We start from the raw sequence: 23,907 nt of genomic DNA, 5'->3' as shown, positions 1-23,907 counted from the left end.
TCATCCGCTTTATTTCATCCCCAAAAAAGGACTGTTCATCACTATTTCTTACGTTCTCAAATGTTAAAATGATAGTTCACACAAAAATAAAAATTCTGTCAGTCATTTACATAATGTTGTTTCAAACCCGTATGATCTGTAAGAGACTTTTTGAAGAATGTGTTTATGTTGCTTTCTTCCATATAATGAAAATGGATGGGGACCAAGGTCTTCCAAGCTCCACAAAGGACAAAAAAGCACCATAAAATTAGTCCATACAACTCATAAACTATATTCTGAGTCTTCTGAAGTCATATGCTAGCTTTGTGCAAAGAACTGACTTTAAAGTCAATTTAATTTAAGTCGTTATTCACTAAAAATCAGGCACGTTTGACAGCCATAGCCACCATTAACTTTCATTGTATGGAAAAGAGCTTTAGTGTTACATGGATGAAAGTAAGTCATACAGGTTTTGAAAGACATAAGGGTGAGTAAACGATGCAGAATGTTCATTTTTGGGTGAACTATTCCTTTAAATGTCTCCATAATCAGCAGGTAGTAAGCAATCACAGAAATGGAGACAAAGGCAATCAATCACCAACTGCAGAAAAGCTTTTGCTCCTGAGATGTTGCCTCGGCTAACAGAATCAATTGTGTTTAGATTATTTCAGTTTAAACTACATATATTGATGCAGCCTTCACCATAAATGCCTCTCTGTGCTCTAAATAGCTCAGTCATCAATATAATCACCAAATAACATCCCTCCTAAACACCAAAATCTCTTTCAAGGCAAGTCATCCACTCGGCGGCCATCTTTGGAATACTCTCTATTTTTCAATGTAAACAAGCAGAATAAAAGTACAGCTCCTATCTATGTGAATTGGGAAAGACCGAAATCTCTAAAACGGTTGGTCAAGATTACAATCAAAGAAAATATTTCAAATCAGCAGGAAAATCTGACAACAGTGGTATCATAAATTGTGCTTCTGTAGCTCAGATAACTCTTTTTTGCATGCACATTCTTGAGCTGACTGACAGGCAATCTCTGTATCTAAAAGGTGATTGTCTATTTGACCAGTAAGACGGGACTTCCTTTTCTACATCTGCCATAGTGGGTGTTCCAATTTCACCCATTAATTTTAATACAAGTACTCTGTCTCGGGATAACCAGTCTCTGTAACCACGCACTATGATAATAACACTACTGTTAGCATCCAATACCATGCTGTCACAGCCAATATGGGCTTTTAATCTATTTATGGTTATAAAATGCTATTTATTGTCTTATGAAACACACATGATACAACACATAGTGAAATTGACTTATATACAGTACACATAGTGCATATTTTTCATTAAATGTTTGTTCAGTGTCATCTTGTGACCATCTGCCCAGGTCAAATTCCTTATTAATACAAACTTACAAGGCAAGCAAACTCAACTCTGACCTTGATTGTCATTCTAAGTGCTGCCTGGCAATTTTATCAATTGCAAATGTGAGATTTTGTGTGTATCTGTGTGTGTGTGCAGAATATTCACCTCATTCAATTACACAATGTTTTCATGTGTAAATACTTTCCTCTCCCACACAGGTAGTTCTCACATACTCTCTCATCTCAGCTACATGATAAATAATCTGTGTGAGAATATACTTTGAAAAAATTGCATAAACATGATAGAAACTCAAATCAGTAACATCATACTTGGGTTTCTTTACTAAACTGAAATTCATTCACATTACTATTACTACACATTATTAATATTACATAAAATGTTTAAATATGTTGTAATTTTGAGGATGAATACAATGAAATATTTAGAATTAAGCACCAATTTTTCATTATTATGAAAAATAATATATGTTTAAGGGAAAGTATATATTTTAGGCATTATATATTAGAAACATTTTAGTCACCTTTTAGCTGTTCTGCAATTCACCAAAATAGTCCTGCTGTGAGACAAATACATTTTTAAAAATACAAATACATAAACTACATGCTTAATTATTTGCTTAACACTTAAAGCTCTGAGGGTGATTTTAAAGATTTCCTGTTTCAGTGGCATCCCCAAAATTAAAGGCTTATAACTAAAACAAAACAAAACAAGGAGGGTCAAGTGTTTGGTATCATTTTCAAGAAAATTTTATAGGGGGCCTGGGTAGCTCAGCGAGTATTGATGCTGACTACCACTCCTGGAGTTGCGAGTTCGAATCCAGGGTGTGCTGAGTGACTCCGGCCAGGTCTCCTAAGCAACCAAATTGGCCCGGTAGCTAGGGAGGGTGGAGTCACATGGAGTACCTTCCACATGGTCGTGGTTAGTGGTTCTCCCTCTCAATGGGGCGCGTGGTAAGTTGTGCGTGGATCACGGAGAGTAGCATGAGCCTCTACATATGGGAGGCTCCACAGTGTCATGCACAATGAGCCACGTGATAAAATGCACGGATTAACTGTCTCAGAAGCAGAGGCAACTGAGACTTGTCCTCTGCCACCCAGATTGAGGTGAGTAACCACGCCACCACGAGGACCTACTAAGTAGTGGGAATTGGCCATTCCAAATTGGGAGAAAAGGGGCTAAAATTAAAAATAAAAATAAATTTAAAAAATTTATGATACATTCTGAGACTCCTAAGAAACTGCTTTTCCTGATTTGACACTATATATCTCAAGCTGTAAATAAGGTAGCTCCGAGGAAATACGTTTGCTTTGTTTCCAATCATGTCACCTGTAACTGAGTAAAATTGTTTGTTGATATGACAAAGCAATCAAAAATTATAGCCTTACAAAAATAATTTATCCTAGTTGACCAAAAACGTCTCCAAGTGTCCAAAAGCCTCTCCAAACAAATAAAACATAATAATTGTACATAAGAACTAATTACACATACAAACACAGCAATAACTAAAGGTATGCTCTCTCTCCAAAGCATGCAGGCATGAGTAACGAGATCTCATTCAGTTCCATTCTGTGTCATTTGAGCCATCATTGAGTCTGTGTCATGTACTTGACACCATCTCCTGGCGTCCAAATGTAATCAGAGTGAATGATCCTCTCTGCTCATATTTGGAAGACTTCCACCTCTGGTTTCACCGATCTGAATCCTAATACGATTGGTTTATCATTCCATGATGCTGGACAATGAACTACATCATTTCCGAAGAAATCATCTGATCCAGGAAAGCAAACGTGTTTTCAGCCAGAAAGCACATTATGTATTTTGTGCACATTGTGCTTCCTGTGGATTATCTAATGATATTTGCATTGGATTACATGGGGTGTGGGCTCGTTTTAAAGATAATCACCTCCTCTAAGTAATGTTATGATATTTGATGTTCTGTTTATTTCTATGTAGTTCTAAGTGAAAATACGGCATATAAGCAACACCTTTTAACATGTAACATGTATGTCTAAGACATATACTTAGCTATTACTAGCTATATTTTTGTCTGTAAGGTAAAATAATTAGGCTGGTTGTATTCTACTTTTTCCAAGGACATATGACTCATGGCTATTTGATCAGTTTTTTTAATATATAATAAATTATTGAAATGGAACACAGTTTTGGTCATAATGCCTACATGCATTGTAAAGTACAGCTTCTAAGCTTTAAAACTATACCTATTTTGTGTTGGTCAAGACTGTAGTTATTCATATTTTGATATTTTTTTAAGTTTGAAGATATCAGTTTTTAAATGTAAAAACTTATACATTTTAAGTATAGCATTTCACACTGCAGGACAATGTCACATCAACTATCTTAATGTTGAAACTATTATACATTATACATATTATCCATTAATGCATGTTTTAATAAATTTTGAATCCACATTCCTGCCACTTTTATTTCACTCTTAAAAGGACTAAAAGATTGATTTGAATAATTATTCATGTATTTTCATGTTTCTGTAACATTTAAATTCTGATCGGACATTTATGTTGCAGCTCTCTTGATCAATAGCTTCAGCTGAGGCGTTGAATGCAGCTCAACATTTGTCTTGCTGCTCTGTAGGTGTGAGGAAATAAACTTGGCCCCAATACCCTAATCCTCACAGAACATCATCTATTTGACTATTCCATATAAAATCAAGAAGGCCAAAACTAGTAGTACAAATCAATGGTAGGCTACAAATGGAGATACTGCCATTTGAGCAAACACACCCCTTAACCAAAAAAAAAAAAAGAAAAGGACATTCTTCTATTATCTCCTCATCGCTTCAAGTATTTGGGCAACATAAAAAGACTCATTGCTGGCACCACTCTGACTAAATGTTTTAATAAGGACTAGGCTTATTCCCAAGAAGCCCAGAAGAACCTGACCTAAATGGTAAAATAACTCATATGCAATTTGTATGTTTTTTTTTGTTTTTTGTTTTTTTTTAACTGTGCCATTCTGCATATATGGAGACTTGTAAATCCGTGTCCTTAATTCTCTTATACTGATGCAGATTACAGTGTTCAGGGATTTGGACTTCAATGGCAGGTACAGAATCTGTCAGAGTCAACAGGTAGTGTCCAAGACTGATCTAAATATACTGATGCACTTTTTCTAATGCTATAGTTGCCATCTTGTCCCTCCAGGCTAAATGTCTGTCTGCCAGAATGTTTTGTTTGAACACACAGACAAAAATATGCCCTCTCGACATGGTAAGAGAGACTTCAAGGTCTTGATTTGCACAGTTAAATCATCAAAAAAGCTAACTAACTATAAGTAATGACACTAACTTTACATTTAAAATGAACCAGTGAAGGTAAATGAAAATGGTGAAAAACTTAAAAGAAATGGTGATCACTTACAGGACCTAAGATACAGACCTACAGTTTCCCTTAAAGCAGTATTTCCCAAACTGGGGTATGCGTACACCTGGAGGTGACAATGGGGGTAAGCGAATAAAATTCTGAGATTTACCGTTCTTTTGATTTCATCACTGTCTATAATAATGTTCAAACCCAGTTCATGTATTTCTCACTGGCAAATTAAATTTGTGTGCCCTCTAGTGTAGAAACACCAAAATGGTTGAGTCATAAAGGTCAGATAAATATGCAATGAAATAATCCTATCTTTTGCAGTTAAAAAAAAAAAGCATCTACTCATGCGTTGTGCATCTCACAAGTATCTTTTGTCGCTAGCCCAGCACACTGCTAGGTGACGTAGCTTAATGACAGCAAGTAAAATTGATACTTCACTATTTTACCAGACTCATGTTAGTCGACCATGATTGTAGTTTGTCTGTTTTTTTTCCGCAGTTTAAAACTGAATTTGTATTTAAGGTTAGATGCATAGTGAGTTTTGATTATGATGGAATAAGTTCATAAGCTTTGATGACAGGCATCAAAATTTTCTTGGTTTCAGACACAGCCGCTGTAAATGAAAATAATTTTTTCTGCATAAACCACAATAGTGTGTTAAAGTACAACATAAAAACAAGCACAGTTGTCTTGTTTCACCAACACCAGATAAACGGTATGTTATGAAGACTACTGTGTTTACACAGCGTGTTATGATTTGACTTCATTTCAAATAAAAAAATAAGTCCAAAGGTCCGAAATATCCCACAATCCACAACGTGAAGTTTTAATGAACTCAAATATTTATCTTGAATACAAGTTATTATTAACAGTAATTCATTAACAGTAATTAAACAATTCACAACTTCATACTAAACATAGCCTAAATGAATGAAAATACACTGAATTAAGAATATTTTAAGAGGAAAATGCCAATACTTGCATTTCTTAAGTATATTAATTTAAATGATATTTAACAGTAGACTACATGCACATATTATTTGGAGTCCTCCACGTGTGATTTTTTTCCCCCTTTTTCTCCCAATTTGGAATGCCCAATTCCCAATGCGCTCTAAGTCCTTGTGGTCGTGTAGTAATTCGCCTCAGTCCGGGTGGCGGAGGACAAATCCCAGTTGCCTCCGCGTCTGAGACTGTCAACCCACGCATCTTATCACATGGCTTGTTGAGCACGTTGCCACGGAGACATAGCGCGTGTGGAGGCTTCTCGCCATCCACCGCGGCAACCACGCTCAACTCACCACGCACCCCACTGAGAACGAACCACATTATAGTGACCACGAGGAGGTTACCCCATGTGACTCTATCCTCCCTAGCAACCGGGCCAATTTGGTTGCTTAGGAGACCTGGCTGGAGTCACTCAGCACGCCCTGGGATTCAAGCTAGCGAACTAGCTAACTCCAGGGGTGGTAGCCAGCGTATTTTACCACTGAGCTACCCAGGCCCCCGATTTACGGTATTAACGTTAACGATTAACTGATCGTTAAATTCCACAACGATCGATTATGAAATTCTGTTTGCTGATTGGTTGATCTCTATGGCAATAAAAGGTGTCGCTTTTCATCCAAGCCAAGATGTACGGTATCTTACGATTTTATCATCTCATTCAAATTATTACAAGATGTCATGAGACTATGTTGCAAAAACGTCCATGGAAAAGGTTGTGCATCCACCAAATACAACCATCCTGAAAACATTTTGTGTATGTTCAAGTGTGTGTTAACAGTTCAAAGCATATGTGAACCGTTTTCATGGATGGTATTAAATTTGAAATTGAAACTGCTAGTTTTTGTCATTCAGAGTGCTGTGAGTGTAATTAGGAATGTATGATCTCTTCCCTAAATCCCCTTCATCAGCTGACAGCCGAGCAAACTCTTCTCATTCCAGGATTCAGAATTAATCATAGCGAATATTATTGCGGATGAGAGTGAGGATACGCACACAGCCAGATGGACTTCACGGGGGCACTGAGACCTCACTGCGACACCAGTCTCCTCCATAAACTATATCTAGTACTGTTTAATTCAAGAAATCATGCTCAACTTTACATTAGAAATCTGTGCATGTGTAAATGGCAATAATAAAACATCTTTATCTCTATACATACACTGCAAATGTTTACTTTATATAAAGAGGATTTCTCTTCAAATATACCTGACAATTACATATGTAGGTACACGTAATATAACGTTCCTATAGGGCAAAAAATCATTTTCTTAGTCAGCATTTTTATCTTCTTTTCTAGTAAAAATATCTAAACATCCTTAAAACAAAATAATTTTACCTAAGAAACAAAATGTATAGAGTGAACTACCCCTTTAAGAGATATTAATCTTTGGAATCTTTAGAGGCCATTTTTTCAAAAACAATGTTTTCTGACAGCCGTCTGGTTTTAAGAATGTTTAGTTATTTTTAATGGAAAAAAAAAAAAAAAATACTTATTAAGAAAAGGATTTTTTGTAGTGTAGGTATGTTAATTGCATGTACCTACTGAAGGGTTGATTGGGTGTATTTGAAGAAATATTGTCACAAACATGCTATATTAAAATATTACAAAAATATTCCAGTCTATGTTATTTTGATGACACTAAAAGGGGCATGGAAGCCTTTGTCCAAATTTGTAAAGGCTCTTCATTATGGCATTCGGATTCAAAGCTCACCTCTCCTCCCCTGTCTCAGATAGTTCTGAGCTTTAAACCAACACCCACGCTAGGCAAATCATTTCTCATAAATCCCTGAGCCTGATCCACTAACAGGAGCCCATGTCACAGACATAAATATAAATTTTCAAAAGGGATTAAAGCACATTTTTCCTCACTGATTTCATCTGCAGCCATTACGATGGGTTCTCGGCTTAAAATAAGATATTCTGGAATAAAGCGCAAAACTAAAAATGCACATGAAAATAAATGAACAAAACTGAATAAACACCTAATCATATTTCTTGCAATTTCTGAAAGTGAAAGAAATTGCATGGATATGCAATGAACAACAAATGCTGTATGGGACATTTGTGCTTTGCAAGGCGCTGTACACTTTCACTTCCTGTATGTATCTCATATCTCAAATTCAGACCATCCAGACCACAGAAGTTCTCCTCCCCCAATCAGATTATGATTTTCAGGAATGATCACCACAGCCATTTGACATTTCAAGCAGGAAAGACAATTTAACTTGTGCAAACAGTTATTGAGACTCCTCAGTGCCTGTAGCGATGAATGACCTTGATTGAAGAATCACTCTAAAAATAGATCCAATCTCTGTAATGCAATGATGCCCACTCATTGGTGCAACAAGTAAAGCTATGGAGCCAATTTAGTAATGTAAGTAACTTTCTTAAACATATTAGAACCTCAACAGAATGGATTTTTTGGAATGATCTCTATTGCACGACAGTTACGGAGCATGACACAAATTCTTAGGTTCTATTTATGGAAAACGTGATGCAAAAGATAGTGTAAGTGTACCCACTAATTTTTTTATTAACTGCATATTTCCTTAGTTTACATGGAAAAAAAATGATACAATAAGAGATTTATCTCTCATTTGAAGTTGTATCTATCAATTCCAACAGTTTCTAAAATATTAAATACAAATAGTTCATGAAATATGTGAAAAGTATGGAATGGGCTTAAACTGTACATGATGTACTGTATAAACCCATGGGTTTACCAATTAAGCCCACTTTTTTATTAACTGAAAAATATCAATATTCTATTGTTTACAATTGGTAAAACATATCCAACATGACTGGTAAACATAATTTAACATTTACAGCAACACAATAATTAATTCTATATTATGTAAAATACATCAGGTGAACAGTAAATGTATTTAGTGAACAGACTAAATACATTCATTACCACTGAAACATTTAAAAGATGCATTAAACACATTTTATGTATTTAATACACTAAGTTTAAATAAATGTTTAAGTAACATTTTAAAAAAACAAACTTCTCAATGAACAGTGGACATCTAATTCTAAAATCTAATAAAGCAATATTAAGCCACAAGAGGCCTGTGTTACAGAGATTTTACCATGGCTAAGGGGCGGTTATTACGCCCTGCTCCAAATGGCACACTTGATGTGGACTTCTGGCCTTAAAGGTGTTGTAAATGATTTTTTTTTTATGAATTGACATGAAGAAAACACCTCTATTACCTGTCAGATATCACTGAAATAGGTGCCATGAAATATCACACCTGTCTCTTTAACAGCCCTAGGCTGGGGTAAACAGCGGGGCAAAAGATATCCGCTGGCACGCGGTCAGATCGTTTCGTATGTTTAGCCAATCAGAAGACTTTCTGCCAGTCAATCATTGTGCATGCTGCAGGGCAGCCCATATATGCTCGTATGTTTTTGGAGTGCTGGGTTTTACGTTTTGGAAAGAGAGGGGGCGTGGCTAATTCAACGGCTTGTCTGGTGGAAGTTTCAGAAAGGATAAAATCGCTTACAGCACCTTGGACTTGTGGACCACAAGGGTTTTTGGTTCCATCTGGGACAGGGCCATTGGCATGATTCCAAGCGAAGTGCCTAAAATCCCCTTTTTCTGTGGTAAAATCACATTAACACACAGACTCAATTGGCTTATAGCTTTTATAAAATGGCTGCAACAGCAATATGATGAAAGACACCAATTTTTAATAAGCAGTTCAATGCATTATTAACAGTGCTGTCAGTCGATTTTTAATAGCGATTAATTGCATAATTTTGTGTAGTTAATCACCATGGTTAACATGCTTGATGATTCGCCAGTACACTACATTACGAAGCCAATCCACTGACCAGGCCATATGGTCTGTTTGCTAGATCAAAAAACAAATCTTTCCATTTCAAAGCAAAGGGTAATTATTGACAGAATTATATTTCAATACATGCATTGATCAAATCATTAATTTCTTACATTTAACAAAATTGTGCATAATTACCAAATAATGGATTGAAAAAGGATAAAATATTTGTTCATTTGCAGGGTCTCTTCACACCAAAGTTTTCTTGTGTTGTTGCTAAGGAATGCTTGCACAAAAGCATCTGATTGGCTTGCAGTGAAAATAACACTGACAAATAGACTTTAATATAAATAGAAATATAAAAATCTAAAACAAAACCAAAAAGAAATGAGGTTTCTTTTTATTTAACTTCAAAGATGATAGTGGGCTTAAAGAGTATGTGGGCTTAATGGGTGCACTTACCCTATTTCTATTTGTGTCACTTGAGCAGAGTGTAATTATGTAGAAGTCAAACACTAATTGGCACCTTCAAGGCATTCAATAACACAAATTACACTTTTTCCATGTCAGTGATGAACTTAGTATTGAAAATATCTACTTAGCATTAAAACTACCATTGAGAGAATTATCAATACAGTAAAAAATAAAAGATTAACTTTTCATAATCTCCAAAAATCAAAATAAAATTTTTGGCTACTTAGCTACTCTATTACAAAGTGTTGGCAACGAAAGGGCTAATTTTGCCCTGAATAGGGGGCATCTTTCAAGGCATTCTCTAAATTTGTTAGATTTGTTTCTGGGGACAGTACTAGGGATGTGCACGAATAGTTGAATACTCGAGGTTTTGCTTTGCTGGCCATAAATACAGTGAGATGCATGTTAAATCCTGAACACACAAACTAAAACTGGCAGTTATAACAGAATGCACTGGGTGGCGCTGTTGAGTGTGGACACAAGTTGATCACATTTGATGAGCAAACCGTTCTGTCAGTGTGTTTAGATGGACACCAAAATGCGGGTTATTGCGATGTGGCTTACTGCAAGAAAGCTGGGTTCCTGTATAAATGTATTGTATAAGCGGTGTACTCTTTACTCCCATAAATGTGCAGCTCCTCAGAAAGCAGCGTCCCCATAACAACGTAATTCCCGCGATACTTCTGTAAAAAACAAACATGGCATCCAAGAAAGACTATGCTAGCTGAGGTAAGGGACATGCCATCATTTAAGCTGGTATTTACAAATGAGTATAGTTTACAGAGCACGTGGATATGCTTGTTTTTCTCAACAAAAACATGACATGAGATACAATATAAACATAACTTTTATATGTTGAGTGTTTATATTTGTCCTGTATGTTAACTGTGTCAGTCTACTTTATTAGCGGTTTCTTTTTCTTCGCTTTGCGTAAGCTTAAATGCTTTTATTCTATACTTTTTTGTTTTCACACATTGTTTAAATGTTTTCAACAAAAAAACACAGGACATAATATAAGCTTGTTTTGGATATAATTAGAAGCTTATTTTTTTTAAATGGTGACGCAAACTTTATGACTAGAAAAATTATTTTACAAAGTCTCTTTCTCATTAATTACCTTCATTTAAATAATAGAATATTCAAGTATTCGTTTTTTATGAGCTTATATATTCGAATACCAAATTACTGATGAATGCACATTCCTAGACAGGACACATTTTGAGAATGGCCTTATCTCAAATCAAAACACAGGATGTGCAAAAATTCCAGGGTGATCTCTTAGTATTCGAAGATATTTGTATGTAATGGTTTCACGATATTTTTATACGTTTGGATAGACATTGAAATGTACAATATCAACCTTTTCACACATTCTACAAGGCAAGTACTTTAACTTATGTACAGCTTCAGAGATGAACAAATCTTTATAAATCTTCTGACGACTGTGTGTGTTCCGAAACTTCTGGTTCTTTGAGCCTCAATTGATTTATAAACATACATATGATAGAACCAGTGAATTCGGTGACAGGAGATCAAAAGTTCTGCCACTTAAATCATGTTTACAGAAATTCAAACCACTGCCCCCAGTGGCTGAAGCTGGAAGTGCTCCAGTTTCCAGGTTAAACATCCACAGAGTGGCAGCAAAAGTGAATTTTTTAAGTTGTATATGATGTGATAAAGTCAACAGGAATGCATATTTTATTAACCACATGCCCTTCCCCAAACCCCAACCCTGAACCTAACCATCAGTGGAGTAAAACTGTAATTTCAAAGCAAAAATGCAACCTCATAATCGCGCTCTCAATTGTTTGTGAACACAATTACTTCCTGGTTTTCACGGGACCAGAACCCGTGTCTCAGAGATTGCTCACACAATGCGCTGTCAGTAGCACAAGGTGATCAAATTGTAATTGATGAAAACATTTCTGATGGGGGATGGGGCTTGTTTGTAATTTAGCAGGATGGGGTCGATTTCAGGGTACATGAAAGCAATATTTTGATTTCCTGTGTGATCATGTTGATTGAACCACACTTATGTACAATTACCTACGAATACTAATGAGATCACATTAAAAAAAATCTTTGTCCACTACCCACCTACTCAGCGAAATAAAACCTGGGAAACTGGCCTTGTGAAATGTTTGAACAATTGATAAATTATTAACAAGATCCACTTTAAACTGTCTTACTTAGAAGTAGAGATTAGACAGGGAAGTGAACTAACTCAAATACTGGCAATAGTAACCCCTACACTTGAGTCTTCTGTTCACTGCTTTGTAGTGACCAACTAACAAAACTGAAATTAATGGCAAGACCAGTGCCAAAAGACAAAGAGCTTTTTGATGTGGGGAAGTCAGGAGCTGCCACTACAAGGAAACTGGTTCACTTATTTTAGTAGAAGAATTTCCTGATGGGAAGATCCAACAGCTCAGAACCCAGTGGGATCTCCTCTCCAAAAGTTCAAAAGGACAAATTCACCCAAAAATGAATATTCTCTCATAATTTTCTCACCCTGACCTATCATATTGCTTCTGAAGATATGGATTTAACCACTGGAGTCATAAGGATTATTTTTATGATGACTTCTGTGGTTTTTAGAGATTCAAAATGTTGGTACCCATTCACTTGCATTGTATGGACCTACAGAGCTGAAATATTCTTCTAAACATCTTTGTTTGTGTTCAACAGAAGAAAGAAAGACATACACATCTGAGATGGCATGAGGGTGAGTAAATAATAAGAGAATTTTCATTTTTGGGTGAACTATTCCTTTAATGTCATCTCAAGATACAGTTAGAGTCTGGAGGACTTCTTGGTGCTAGCAAGCATTTTAAGTTGAACTTTAAATAGATCAAAATTACAGCAAACTTTGCAAAGTTCTCGCCAAGTTTTAAGATGTCAGTAGCTTCTTGGTTCATCCAAAACAGGGTGAAATCAGGGATCATGTCTTTGTTTCACAATTTTGTGTTATGTGGCATTTTTGCAAACAAAGATCCAGGAACAATAGCCTACATGATTTTTAAAATGATTCTGATTAGTGGTGGTGGTGTAGTGGACTAAAGCACTGAACTGGTAAGCAGAATGTTGCCGTTTCGATTCCCAAAGACACCACCATTGTGTCCATGAGCAAGGTACTTAACTCCAGGTTGCTCCAAGGGGATTGCCCCTGTAATAACTGTACTGTAGGTCACTTTGGATAAAAGTGTCTGCCAAATGCATAAATGTAAATGATTAAACAAAAACAAACCCAAAATATGATGAAAGGCTACTTTGCTGTAGCCTCAACACAGTGTCAAACCTCTGATGTAGTTGTGGCACAACTTGTCAGCACAATGCATTAGTTAATCAACACTTTATCGCTCTTAAAGAATCATTAGCTGAAAGCAGTATTAGTCCTAATAAAGCGTAACCAATGAGGCATTGCAAAAAGATTAAATTTTTATGTCCAACAGAGTTAAATATGGAATCACATTTGCTGAAATTATGATAACAAACAGACTCCCGTGATCATAGTTACAGCTTCAGTTATATAACAAGTGCTGCAACTAACAACTATTCTGATAATCAATTAATCTGCCAATTATTTCTTCGATTAATCGGATAAAGAAGCCCAATTTTATTTCCAGCATTTTATTTCACTGCTTGTCAAATGCTCTCCTTCAAACATTGCACAAATTGGAGGCTTTACAACAAAAAATGTAAATGTACGCAATCCACTGTTGCAAAAGGTTTAAAATGTAAACCTTTTAATACAAAAACACCCAACTAATCAATCATTACATTCATTGTCAGTCTTTATGGATTTTATTGATTAGTTACTGTAGACTTTAACTTTTCATAGAAACGTTTCATATATTTGACAAAGACAAACTGTAAATCTTAAAAAACATCTTTGTTAAACAAAATTTGTACTGATTCTAATCAGCGGTTAAAATACTAATACCTGTAATCTGGACCCATGTGTAATTTGAGAATTTTGTAGCCTGGATCTTTTCACGACTGTGAGGTGGACATGTTTGCACTTCTGTAATGCCAAGGGTCAAGAGCTAGGCAAGATGCCGTCTTTGTTAAGAATATATGTCACTCACAATCTGAGTAAAAGGAAAAGTACATAGCCATGATCTGAATCAGCTGCCTTTCACAGACCGCCTTGAGTCCATGAAGAGAGAAGCCAAAGTATCATCTACCCACACAGCGCACCACTATGTCTGGGAAGTGATAACACTGCATGTACTCTCATCAATTACACTGCCTTCAGAATGCATTTTTTACAGCATCATCACTGCACTGTTGACTCTTGCTAGCCTTTCCAAAGAGCAGTATGCTACATCAAAGATCAGTTTTCATCAACACTTTACAAACCACAATTTTAGTGTTCCAACAAAAGTTCCTCAGGCTAGCTTCCAAGCAGAGTAAATAAAGCAACTATACACTATTTGACTTTACAATTTTCCTAAGACAATCAAATTGTCTTAATTGCATGTGTAAGGAACAGTTTTTGTTATAGTTTTTTCATTTAGCTTTTGTTTCTGATTTCTTTTAAATTTGTCCTTTTTAATGTAGTTTGAATTTTACTGTTGTTTTCTAGTTTCAGTTCACTTTTAGTTTTTCAGTATATTTAGGTTTTACATTATATTCAATACTTTAGGGCTGCCAAACTTAATATGTTAAATTAATACCATTTAAATAAGGTAAATTCCTGTCGTGATATTTAATGGTATTTTCATGTTTAATGTTTTTGTTTTTTGGAGTAATGTAATTTAGTTTAGTTTCAGTTATTCCAATAATGTTGAAAGACATGGCTCATACAAAACACTATTACTTTTATTCCCCTAGAAACCAACCAAAAAAGAAACAACATTTTAAATTACACTTTACAAATACAGACATCAAATTTGGTTAGTCATTTCATATTATCATAATTTTTTCTTTCATGGTTAGGTTTAGGGTTTGGGTAAGGGTTTAGACTTTATGGTTAAGTTTAGGTTTGGGTTAGAAGTCGACCGATATATCGGTTTTGTCGATTAATCAGCAACGATAAGAGATTTCTGGAACTATCGGTTATCGGCATACCGATAGTTTCTTCCCATTGCGTCCAGTGCTGGAGCGGCTGGGAAGGATCCACTGTCTTTATACAGTATGAGAGCGGCCTCTAGAGGCGAAATAAAAACTATCACTTCACTGATGCCTTGTGGTGTTTGTTTTGACACGTGAGACTACACTCTGCATGGAGCGGAATATTTCAGATGCGGATTTAAAACATCAACAAAATGGTATGTATACAGTACACTACATTACAGGTTTTCATATCATTATAAAGTAATTAATTTGTTGACTAGATGCTGCATTAGTAGAGAACAGCAGTATGTTTGCCGACAAGTCTGAGAGGACGTTAAATTAAAGCTAACCTCAAGCGGTTAAAACAATGTGACAAAAATACAAGTCCTACCCAAATGTTTAAATGTCACGATTGTTACCATCTATTTTCTTTTTTTTGCATTAGTTTATATCCAGCTGGTCATGTTTATGCATTCGTTAGCCAGCTAAGCTTTAATATTTAAAGCTAGTGACGTGAGAAAGCAAACAAATATCTTCATGCCGCCGAGAGAAACGTATATACAAATCAGAAATGCACCTGATTTCAATTAAATTTTTTTATCCTCACTGTAACACGATGACTTCAGATAGATTGCATTCTTTCGCTAAAAAAGGCTAGACACAGTGCAACAAATACAGTTTAACAGAAAGCAGGTGTCTCAATATGCTTTTAAAGTTCTTTTTAATTAGATACATCATCTAAAAAACAGTGCTCCTGCACGAGATGCTGAATAAACAAAAACCAAGGGGTAACAAAGACGTTCATCTAGCATGCGTTTACATAGAAAAACAAATGGATGGTTGCAAAAGTGTTCGGTGTGAACAGCCCGTTACAGTTGGTGGAGGTCTTTGGCTGTTGCGTCTTGCTCTCTTATAAGCGTTTCTCAGATTAAGCAGTGATTTGTTTAAATGCTTTGTCAGGAAAGATGTTCAACTTGGAAATGTGGGTCTCAAAATCCTTGCGTTTGGTTCCAGTCTGTTGTGTTCCATCTGTTTAAACAGCCGCTGGCCTGGGCTCATAGTCTGAGCCACTTCACCACCAAGTTCAGCCGAATACCACTGCTGTGAATATTGCTACTCTACAAACAACTGTACTGAATAAAAACAATGTGGTATTTCACTGTTATTATGAAGCTTGAGTCTGGAGTAGTAGGAATCAGTGCATGTGTAACACCATGTGAAATGTCTATTGAAGCGTTTTCCCCACTCATTTTACTTTTGAATTAACATTTGAGAATATGGACCGACTAAAACTTTTTATTTATTTATTTTATGCACATTAGTTGAAAATGGAATGCTCTTTTTTTTAACAGCCAGGAATGTTCTTTGCAATAATATAACGATGCTGAATGGTTTATGTATTTATTGAGCCCTCTTGTGGACTAAGGAAATAACGTCAATTTAAAAATCAGCTGACTTTAACATTTGAATATTAGTTCATATATATTAATATTTATATATTTATTTTAAAAAAGTGCAATACATTTTCATGGTTCAGTCAGTACTGTTTATTTTTGTAATAAAGTTCAGCACTATTTTACTTTGAGTGTTATTTTTTCATTCAGTTTCAATTTTAAAAACTATCGGTTGATTAATTGGTTATCGGCAGGTACTGCCCAACTTAGTTATCAGTATCCGTAAAATCCACTATCGGTCGACCTCTAGTTTAGGTTAGGGGTTAAACCTAAAAAAAAATTTTTTTTAATAACATCGTTCGTTGGTTTGTAAAAATCTTGAAACATACGATTTCTTACGATTTCGCCATCTTGTACTATTATTACAAGTATGACTTGTCATGAGACCAGGTTGTAATGATAATAACGGTGGTAAGCAGTTTGATTATGGGTTGCAGGACATTCTTTAGTACTGCTGACTCCTCTTAGCCTTTCCAAGAGTATGCCTTTATTTAGGATCAGTTTTCAGACTAAGCTTTTTTAAATGGGAAATAGCTTTTATAAAAAGGAAAAGTCATTTAACATATCCTCCCCTTGCAATGGTTTTTCACCATGATAAATGGCTGTAGATCATTAAAATAGTGACCTGATGCTGAAAGAATGCAAGCATCAGACTGTAGGACTCTAGAAAGATAACCCCCCACCCCAACCAGGTGAAGCAGAGGTCTGGACTTTGCACACCCAAATGTAGGGAAATGTGTACATTTTATAGAATCTGGTACACCACGTGAACTGTGAATTTCCAGGCCTCTCTGTGGTTTGCCCAACATTTCTTGGCAGCCGAATGCAAACAGGAGAGTTGTCTCTGGGGTTCTCACATGCTTTCTTTGTGCTCAAAAGACCTAAACAAAACTAAAAAGGCTTGAGCTCTGCTGAGCAGTCAGACTACTTTTTGCTGAAGAGGCAGTGGTTGTGCTTTGGCAATGGCAAACGTCACAGTCGGTTTCATTTGGAAAGAGATACACTTGTACACTGTACTTGTACAGCCACGGTGCACTAAGTGACATCAAGACATTGCATCTAGAAGAGCATATTTGTGGCAACTCCGAATAGCCCTCACCATTGTTTATGTGAACACAATTATTTCCTGGTTTCCACGGGACCAGAATCCATGTCTCAGAGGTTGCTCGCGCAATGTCTGAAGGAGTATGGCACTTGTCAGAAATGTGGCAATATGAGGTCGATTTCAGGGTACCTGAACATTCGGAAGCAGAATGTCGATTTTCCAACATGGTCTCATAGTGAAAACGTGACTCTATACACATTTTTGCAAAACTTGTTATACGTGTCTCCAGGTACAATTCCCTGCAGTTTTCAGGTGAAATGAACACTAGAAGCGCTAAAACAACTGTGTGTTTTATAGAGCTATTCAGCCGTGATGTCAATTTTACTGAAATCATGGCTGATAACTACTTTATAAACACTTATTTTTCTCTCTATTACTCAGACCCTGCTATGTTATGATATCGAGACACTTTTACTCTAACGCATCTTTTGAAAAATTATACATTTTAGTGCTTGTATTACAGACCAACCTACAGTTGAAGTAAAAGTTTACATACACTTAGATTGAAGTCATTAAAACTCATTTTTTAACCACTCCACAGATTTAATATTAGCAAAATATAGTTTTGGCAAGTCGTTTAGGACACCTACTTTGTGCATGACATGAGTAATTTTTCCATCAATTGTTTACAGACAGACTGCTTCACTTTTAATTGACTATATCTCAATGCCAGTGGGTCAGAAGTTTACATACACTAAGTTAACTGTGCCGTTAAGCAGCTTGGAAAATTCCATAAAATGATATCAAGCCTTTAGACAATTAGCTTCTGATAGGAGGTGCACTGAATTGGAGGTGTACCTGTGGATGTATTTTAAGGCCTAGCTTCAAACTCAGTGCCTCTTTGCTTGACATCATGGGAAAATCAAAAGATATCAGCCAAGACCTCAGAAAAAAAATTGTGGACCTCCACAAATCTGGTTCATCCTTGGGAGCAATTTCCAAATGCCTGAAGGTACCACGTTCATCTGTACAAACAATAGTACGCAAGTATAAACAACATGGGCCATGCAGCCATCATACCGCTCAGAAAGGAGATGCATTCTGTCTCCTAGAGATGAACGTAGTTTGGTGCAAAAAGTGCAAATCAATCCCAGAACAACAGCAAATGACCTTGTGAAGATGCTGGAGGAAACAGGTAGATAAGTATTTATATCCACAGTAAAATGAGTCCTATATCGACATAACCTGAAAGGCTGCTCAGCAAGGAAGAAGCCACTGCTCCAAAACCACCATAAAAAAGCCAGACTACAGTTTGCAAGTTCACATGGGGACAAAGATCTTACTTTTTGGAGAAATTTCCTCTGGTCTGATGAAACAAAATGGCCATAATCATCGTTATGTTTGGAGGAAAAAGGGTGAGGCTTGCAAGCCGAAGAACACCATCCCAACCAAGAAGCATGGGGGTGGCAGCATCATGTTGTGGGGGTGCTTAGCTGCAGGAGGGACAGGTGCACTTCACAAAATAGATGGCATCATGAGGAAGGAAAATTATTTGGATGTATTGAAGCAAAATCTCAAGACATCAGCCAGGAAGTTAAAGCTTGGACGCAAATGTGTCTTCCAAATGGACAATGACCCCAAGCATAACTCCAAAGTTGTGGCAAAATGGTTTAAGGACAACAAAGTCAAGGTACTGGAGTGACCATCACAAAGCCCTGACCTCAATCCGATAGAAAATCTGTGGGCAGAACTGAAAAAGCATGTGAGAGCAAGGAGGCCTACAAACCTGACTCAGTTACACCAGTTCAGTCTGGAGGAATGGGCCAATATTCCAGCAATTTATTGTGAGAAGCTTGTGGAAGGCTACCCAAAACATTTGACCCAAGTTAAACAATTTAAAGGCAATGCTACCAAATACTAACAAAGTGTATGTAAACTTCTTACCCACTGGGAATATGATGAAAGAAATAAAAGATAAAATAAATCATTCTCTCTACAATTATCCTGATATATCACATTCTTAAAATAAAGTAGTGATCCTAACAGACCTAAGACAGGGAATGTTTTCTACGATTAAATGTCAGGACTTGAGTGAAAAACTGAGTTTAAATGTATTTGGATAAGGTGTATGTAAACTTCTGACTTCAACTGTACATGTATACACTTATTCCAATATGATTAGCTTAACCTCAAAGAGCACTGGACTTTGGACTCGGAGGACCATGTTTCAAAAACAGACAAGAACTCAAGCTGACATGTGACACGACAGAGTCATAGAAACCACACGAAATGACGTGGTTGCTTTAGAAAATGTGCTTTTCATTTCACTTCTGCATTTTAAAACACTATCAGTTATGGTTAGGTGTTGGTTAAGGGTAAGAATATACGTTTTTTTAAACTCTCACTTCACTTTTCGGACACTATTGGTTAAATTTAGGGTAAACTTTAAGGTGAGTTTTATTAAAACCTCCATCTAAAATTCACCTTAAACTTGTCTGATTACAACCTCATTTCGCTCAAGTCTGGTGCCCCCCTGCTGGACAAATCGCTTGAAAAGTGCAGCAAAACATGTTATGAAGCAAGTAATTTCAGTTTTGCAAAAATGTTGCAATGCTCACGTAAATTTCATGAGACCAGGCTGCAATTTCCAGCATGATCATGTTTTCTGGGAAGCTCTTGAGTAGCTTTGTTACAAGCCCTCTCTTGAATATGAGGTTTAACACTTGTAAATGCTAATTCTTTATTTTTCTTGAAAAGTTCTTGTTCTAGATGTTAGAAAAATATTTCAAAAATAAACCAAATTCCTGTTTGGAATCTTCTTTTCTATGTGCATTAGACCCGCAGTTATTTAACACTAGAATTTTCTAAATGCTAAAATTGAAATTTTTTATAAGGCTATTTAAATCGCAGTAACTCACTCATAAATGGCATTGGCAAGATCTGCGAGGACTGTTTACCTCCTGACTTTTCCTACTGCAGTGTTATACAAGACATCCTGTGCTGTGATGCCCTGTGGTGCGATCACAAATCTCCAACTGCACTTAAGTTAAAGGGAACAGTGCATCCAGGTCCATGCTGTCTATTACAATTCAACTTTACAATGAAGTATCAAAACATTTCATCATCCATGTCAACCAGACCAAAATATAATGCAAAGCATTTAATATGGAATATGCGCAATGCGTTTACAGAATGGTGGACCTTTGAATACTGCTTTGACCTTAAAGGAGGTAAAAATGGAAAAAAAGAAAAATGTGACGAATGGAAAACAATCTTTTTAAAAAACTCCTGATTTAATACTGTAAGGAAAAATGCTTTTGAACATTCTTTAGAAACCTAAGACGTATTTAAAACAAAGAGATCTGATATAAACTGATAGGTGACCAGACATACCATTACCTTCACCACACTTTAGTGTGCAAGACACATTACTCATCTTGAAGAGACGTTTAAGTCTGAGGATCACATATCCATATGCCTTCTTCAGATCAGCAGCCTGAACATTCTTTGCAACAATTCTGGTTTGATATTTGAGAATACTCTGATATTCTACTCTATCCCAACTGGCCTTGCTTCACCTTTCCTTGTCCAACTTCAAAAGCCTGTCTATTCTGAAGCCTACGGCTTATCCACACATCAATGGATGATGGTCCACTACCTAAAGAATGTTCCACAATGCATCCTTAGAAGATTTCTCAAGACAATTTAATTTCAATGTCTGATGTGTCTCAGCAGATTTGAGAACCCAAGTTGGGTATGGATGCTTTATCTACACAGCTTTGAAGCCTACCCTGAGGAACTGTTGGAACTTGATACGGTGGTTTGTAAAGTGTTGATGACCCAGTGGGTTTAAACACAGAGTTTACTTTGTGTAAAGGTTTCACCGATACAGCTGTGTTGGTTGTACTGTAACGCAACATGGATGAATACCAGGAAGAAGAATGTGAGGTTGCTTAAACAAGGACAGCCATACTCTAAGAGATGGTAAGGTCAACTATGTGGATATAAACACTATTATGTGTTTTGCTTACAGGAAAGGGGACAGAGTCGTGTTTGGTTCTGGTAAAGTCATGTGGTTTTATTGATGTAGGACAGACATATTGTTTGAGCCAAGGTTTAAGGGTGAATATAGAGGAAGGCCATTGTTTACGGAGTCAATTGTAGCGAAAAGTCTTTGTTTTTATTCCCCTCAAGTCAACTGTGCGTAATGAGGCAACTCTCAACAATCAAGCAAATTACCGAGTATTTATGAAGAATACAATCTCAATGAAATCGAGAGATCAAGTGATTGATTTTATGTCCAAAATGTTCTTTAAATACACCGATCAGCCACAACATTAAAACCACCTGCCTAATATTGTGTAGGTCCCCCTCGTGCTGCCAAAACAGCGCCAACCTGCATCTCAGAATAGCATTCTGAGATGCTATTCTTCTCACCACAATTGTACAGAGTAGTTATCTGAGTTACCATAGACTTTGTCAGTTCGAACCAGTCTGGCCATTCTCTGTTGACCTCTCTCATCAACAAGGCGTCCATCCACAGAACTGCCCCACATTGGATGTTTTTTATTTTAGGCACCATTCAGGGTAAATTCTAGAGACTGTTGTGTGTGAAAATCACAGGAGATCAGCAGTTACTGAAACACTCAAACCAGCCCATCTGACACCAACAATCATCCATGTGATTATCTAATCAGCCAATCGTGTGGCAGCAGTGCAGTGCATAAAATCATGCAGATACGGGTCAGGAGCTTCAGTTAATGTTCACATCAACCTTCAGAATGGGGTAAAATAAAATATTATCTCAGTGATTTGGAGTATGGCATGATTGTTGGTGCCAGATGAAACTGGAAACTGGAGCTCACACATGTCCATATGTTCAACAGCAATTCTACCACTGGAGGACATTGATTCGCATTTTGGTTAGTCAAAATTGATTTCAACAGTAACTTTCCACCTACTGTCGCAGAATTCACAATGCGATCAATCTGTCTGTTGAGTCTGTCTACATAATACTTCTATGTATATATAATAAAGTTAAAAGATAGCAATTGGGATAAATTGTGGAAATTAAATGAACACTTATTTTACACAGTATTCTCACAAAATTATTTTAAAGCAAGGTGATCGGTATATTTTGTGTTAACACTTCTATTAATTGGTCAAGTGGGCAGGGTTATCTCAAAATTACCAAATATCAGACAATCAATAGTATTGGCCGATATTTCGGCCTAACGCTAGGCTACCAGTTGTCATCATAACATATCATACATAAAGGACCAGAGTGCAAAACAAACAACATATTCTGATTATAATCATAATAACAACAACATTACAATAATAACACCAGTTTTCTAAGGGTGCTCTGCTCACCCAACGTTGCATTACTGAAGATGCGCTCCAGCTGAAAGACAGTTGCACCAATCTACAGTTCAGTTTCAGGCCATTTTCATTTCAACACAAAGAGATCAGATACCTCACTGGACTATGCAGGGTGCACGCCAAGTAAGCATACATAAGCATAACAGGGACTCCAAATAGTTTGGGACAGTTACTGTAGATTACAACAAAGGTACAATTCCCATCTGGCCCAAAGATGATGAGAGCACACAATAAAAGGATAGCAGCTTGACAGGTACATCTTGCCTCGCCCATCTTTGTCCTGTGATGCAAATGGAGGGGAGGTCCATGGGCGCTGATCTACTTAAATTAATAGCTAAGTAACTGATAAAGCGTTGTGCATTTTTGTGTTTTACGTGATCAACTGCTCTTGCTTTAAAGTAGCGAATCACGAGCGCTGTAGTGGAGACTCCCTTGACCTGAGCAAACAGTACAGAATCCCTTGCACAACTCTCTGGAGGTCAAAGAATGAACTGCAATCAACTGTAAGCTCTGGAGTAAAGCAAATACGCTGGAATATGCATTTTTTAAGATTCAAAATATATCGGAGTATATGCATTGACAAATGTAAATATCTAAAACCTATCAAAGATTTTATCCCGACATTTAAAATCAGTTTATTTAACAAAAGGAATAGGAAACGAGAGGTTCAGCATCCATCCCACACGCATTAATTCACACGCATCCCATTCTGTGCACCCATCCGCATGTAGTTATTGTGGAAGTTCAATTCTCTTCCAAGCAACGCAGTAGCAACATATTAAAACCAAAGAGTGCGTTTAAAATAGAATTTATGTATCTTACCAGTCGGCTGCAGACGTCTCGCTGATAACGTCCTGGTAGGCTGTTAAGAGGGCCAGTCTATTCTTGCTGAGATTCACAGCCATGTTGCTGCCACTGCAATCATCAAGACCAGTGTAGCGGTGATGATGAGGAGCGCGAGAGTCACTGCGGAGCACGAGA

The 23,907-nt window shown here is 36.7% G+C and overlaps 1 protein-coding gene across 1 annotated transcript in view; it reads right to left on the bottom strand.

Annotated features, from left to right (window-relative positions):
• dbn1 (drebrin 1) overlaps positions 1-23,907 on the bottom strand; it is a 122,238-nt gene extending 98,331 nt beyond the window's left edge. Inside the window, exon 1 of the mRNA XM_051677736.1 lies at positions 23,749-23,907. Coding sequence (XP_051533696.1) covers positions 23,749-23,831 — 83 coding nt within the window. The 5' untranslated portion in view covers positions 23,832-23,907. The remainder of the gene's footprint in view (positions 1-23,748) is intronic.

Source organism: Myxocyprinus asiaticus, chromosome 38 (assembly GCF_019703515.2).
Source record: "Myxocyprinus asiaticus isolate MX2 ecotype Aquarium Trade chromosome 38, UBuf_Myxa_2, whole genome shotgun sequence".
Taxonomy (NCBI): domain Eukaryota; kingdom Metazoa; phylum Chordata; class Actinopteri; order Cypriniformes; family Catostomidae; genus Myxocyprinus; species Myxocyprinus asiaticus.
The sequence above is the reverse complement of the archived record's forward strand: the minus strand, read 5'-3'. Positions and strand labels throughout refer to the sequence as shown.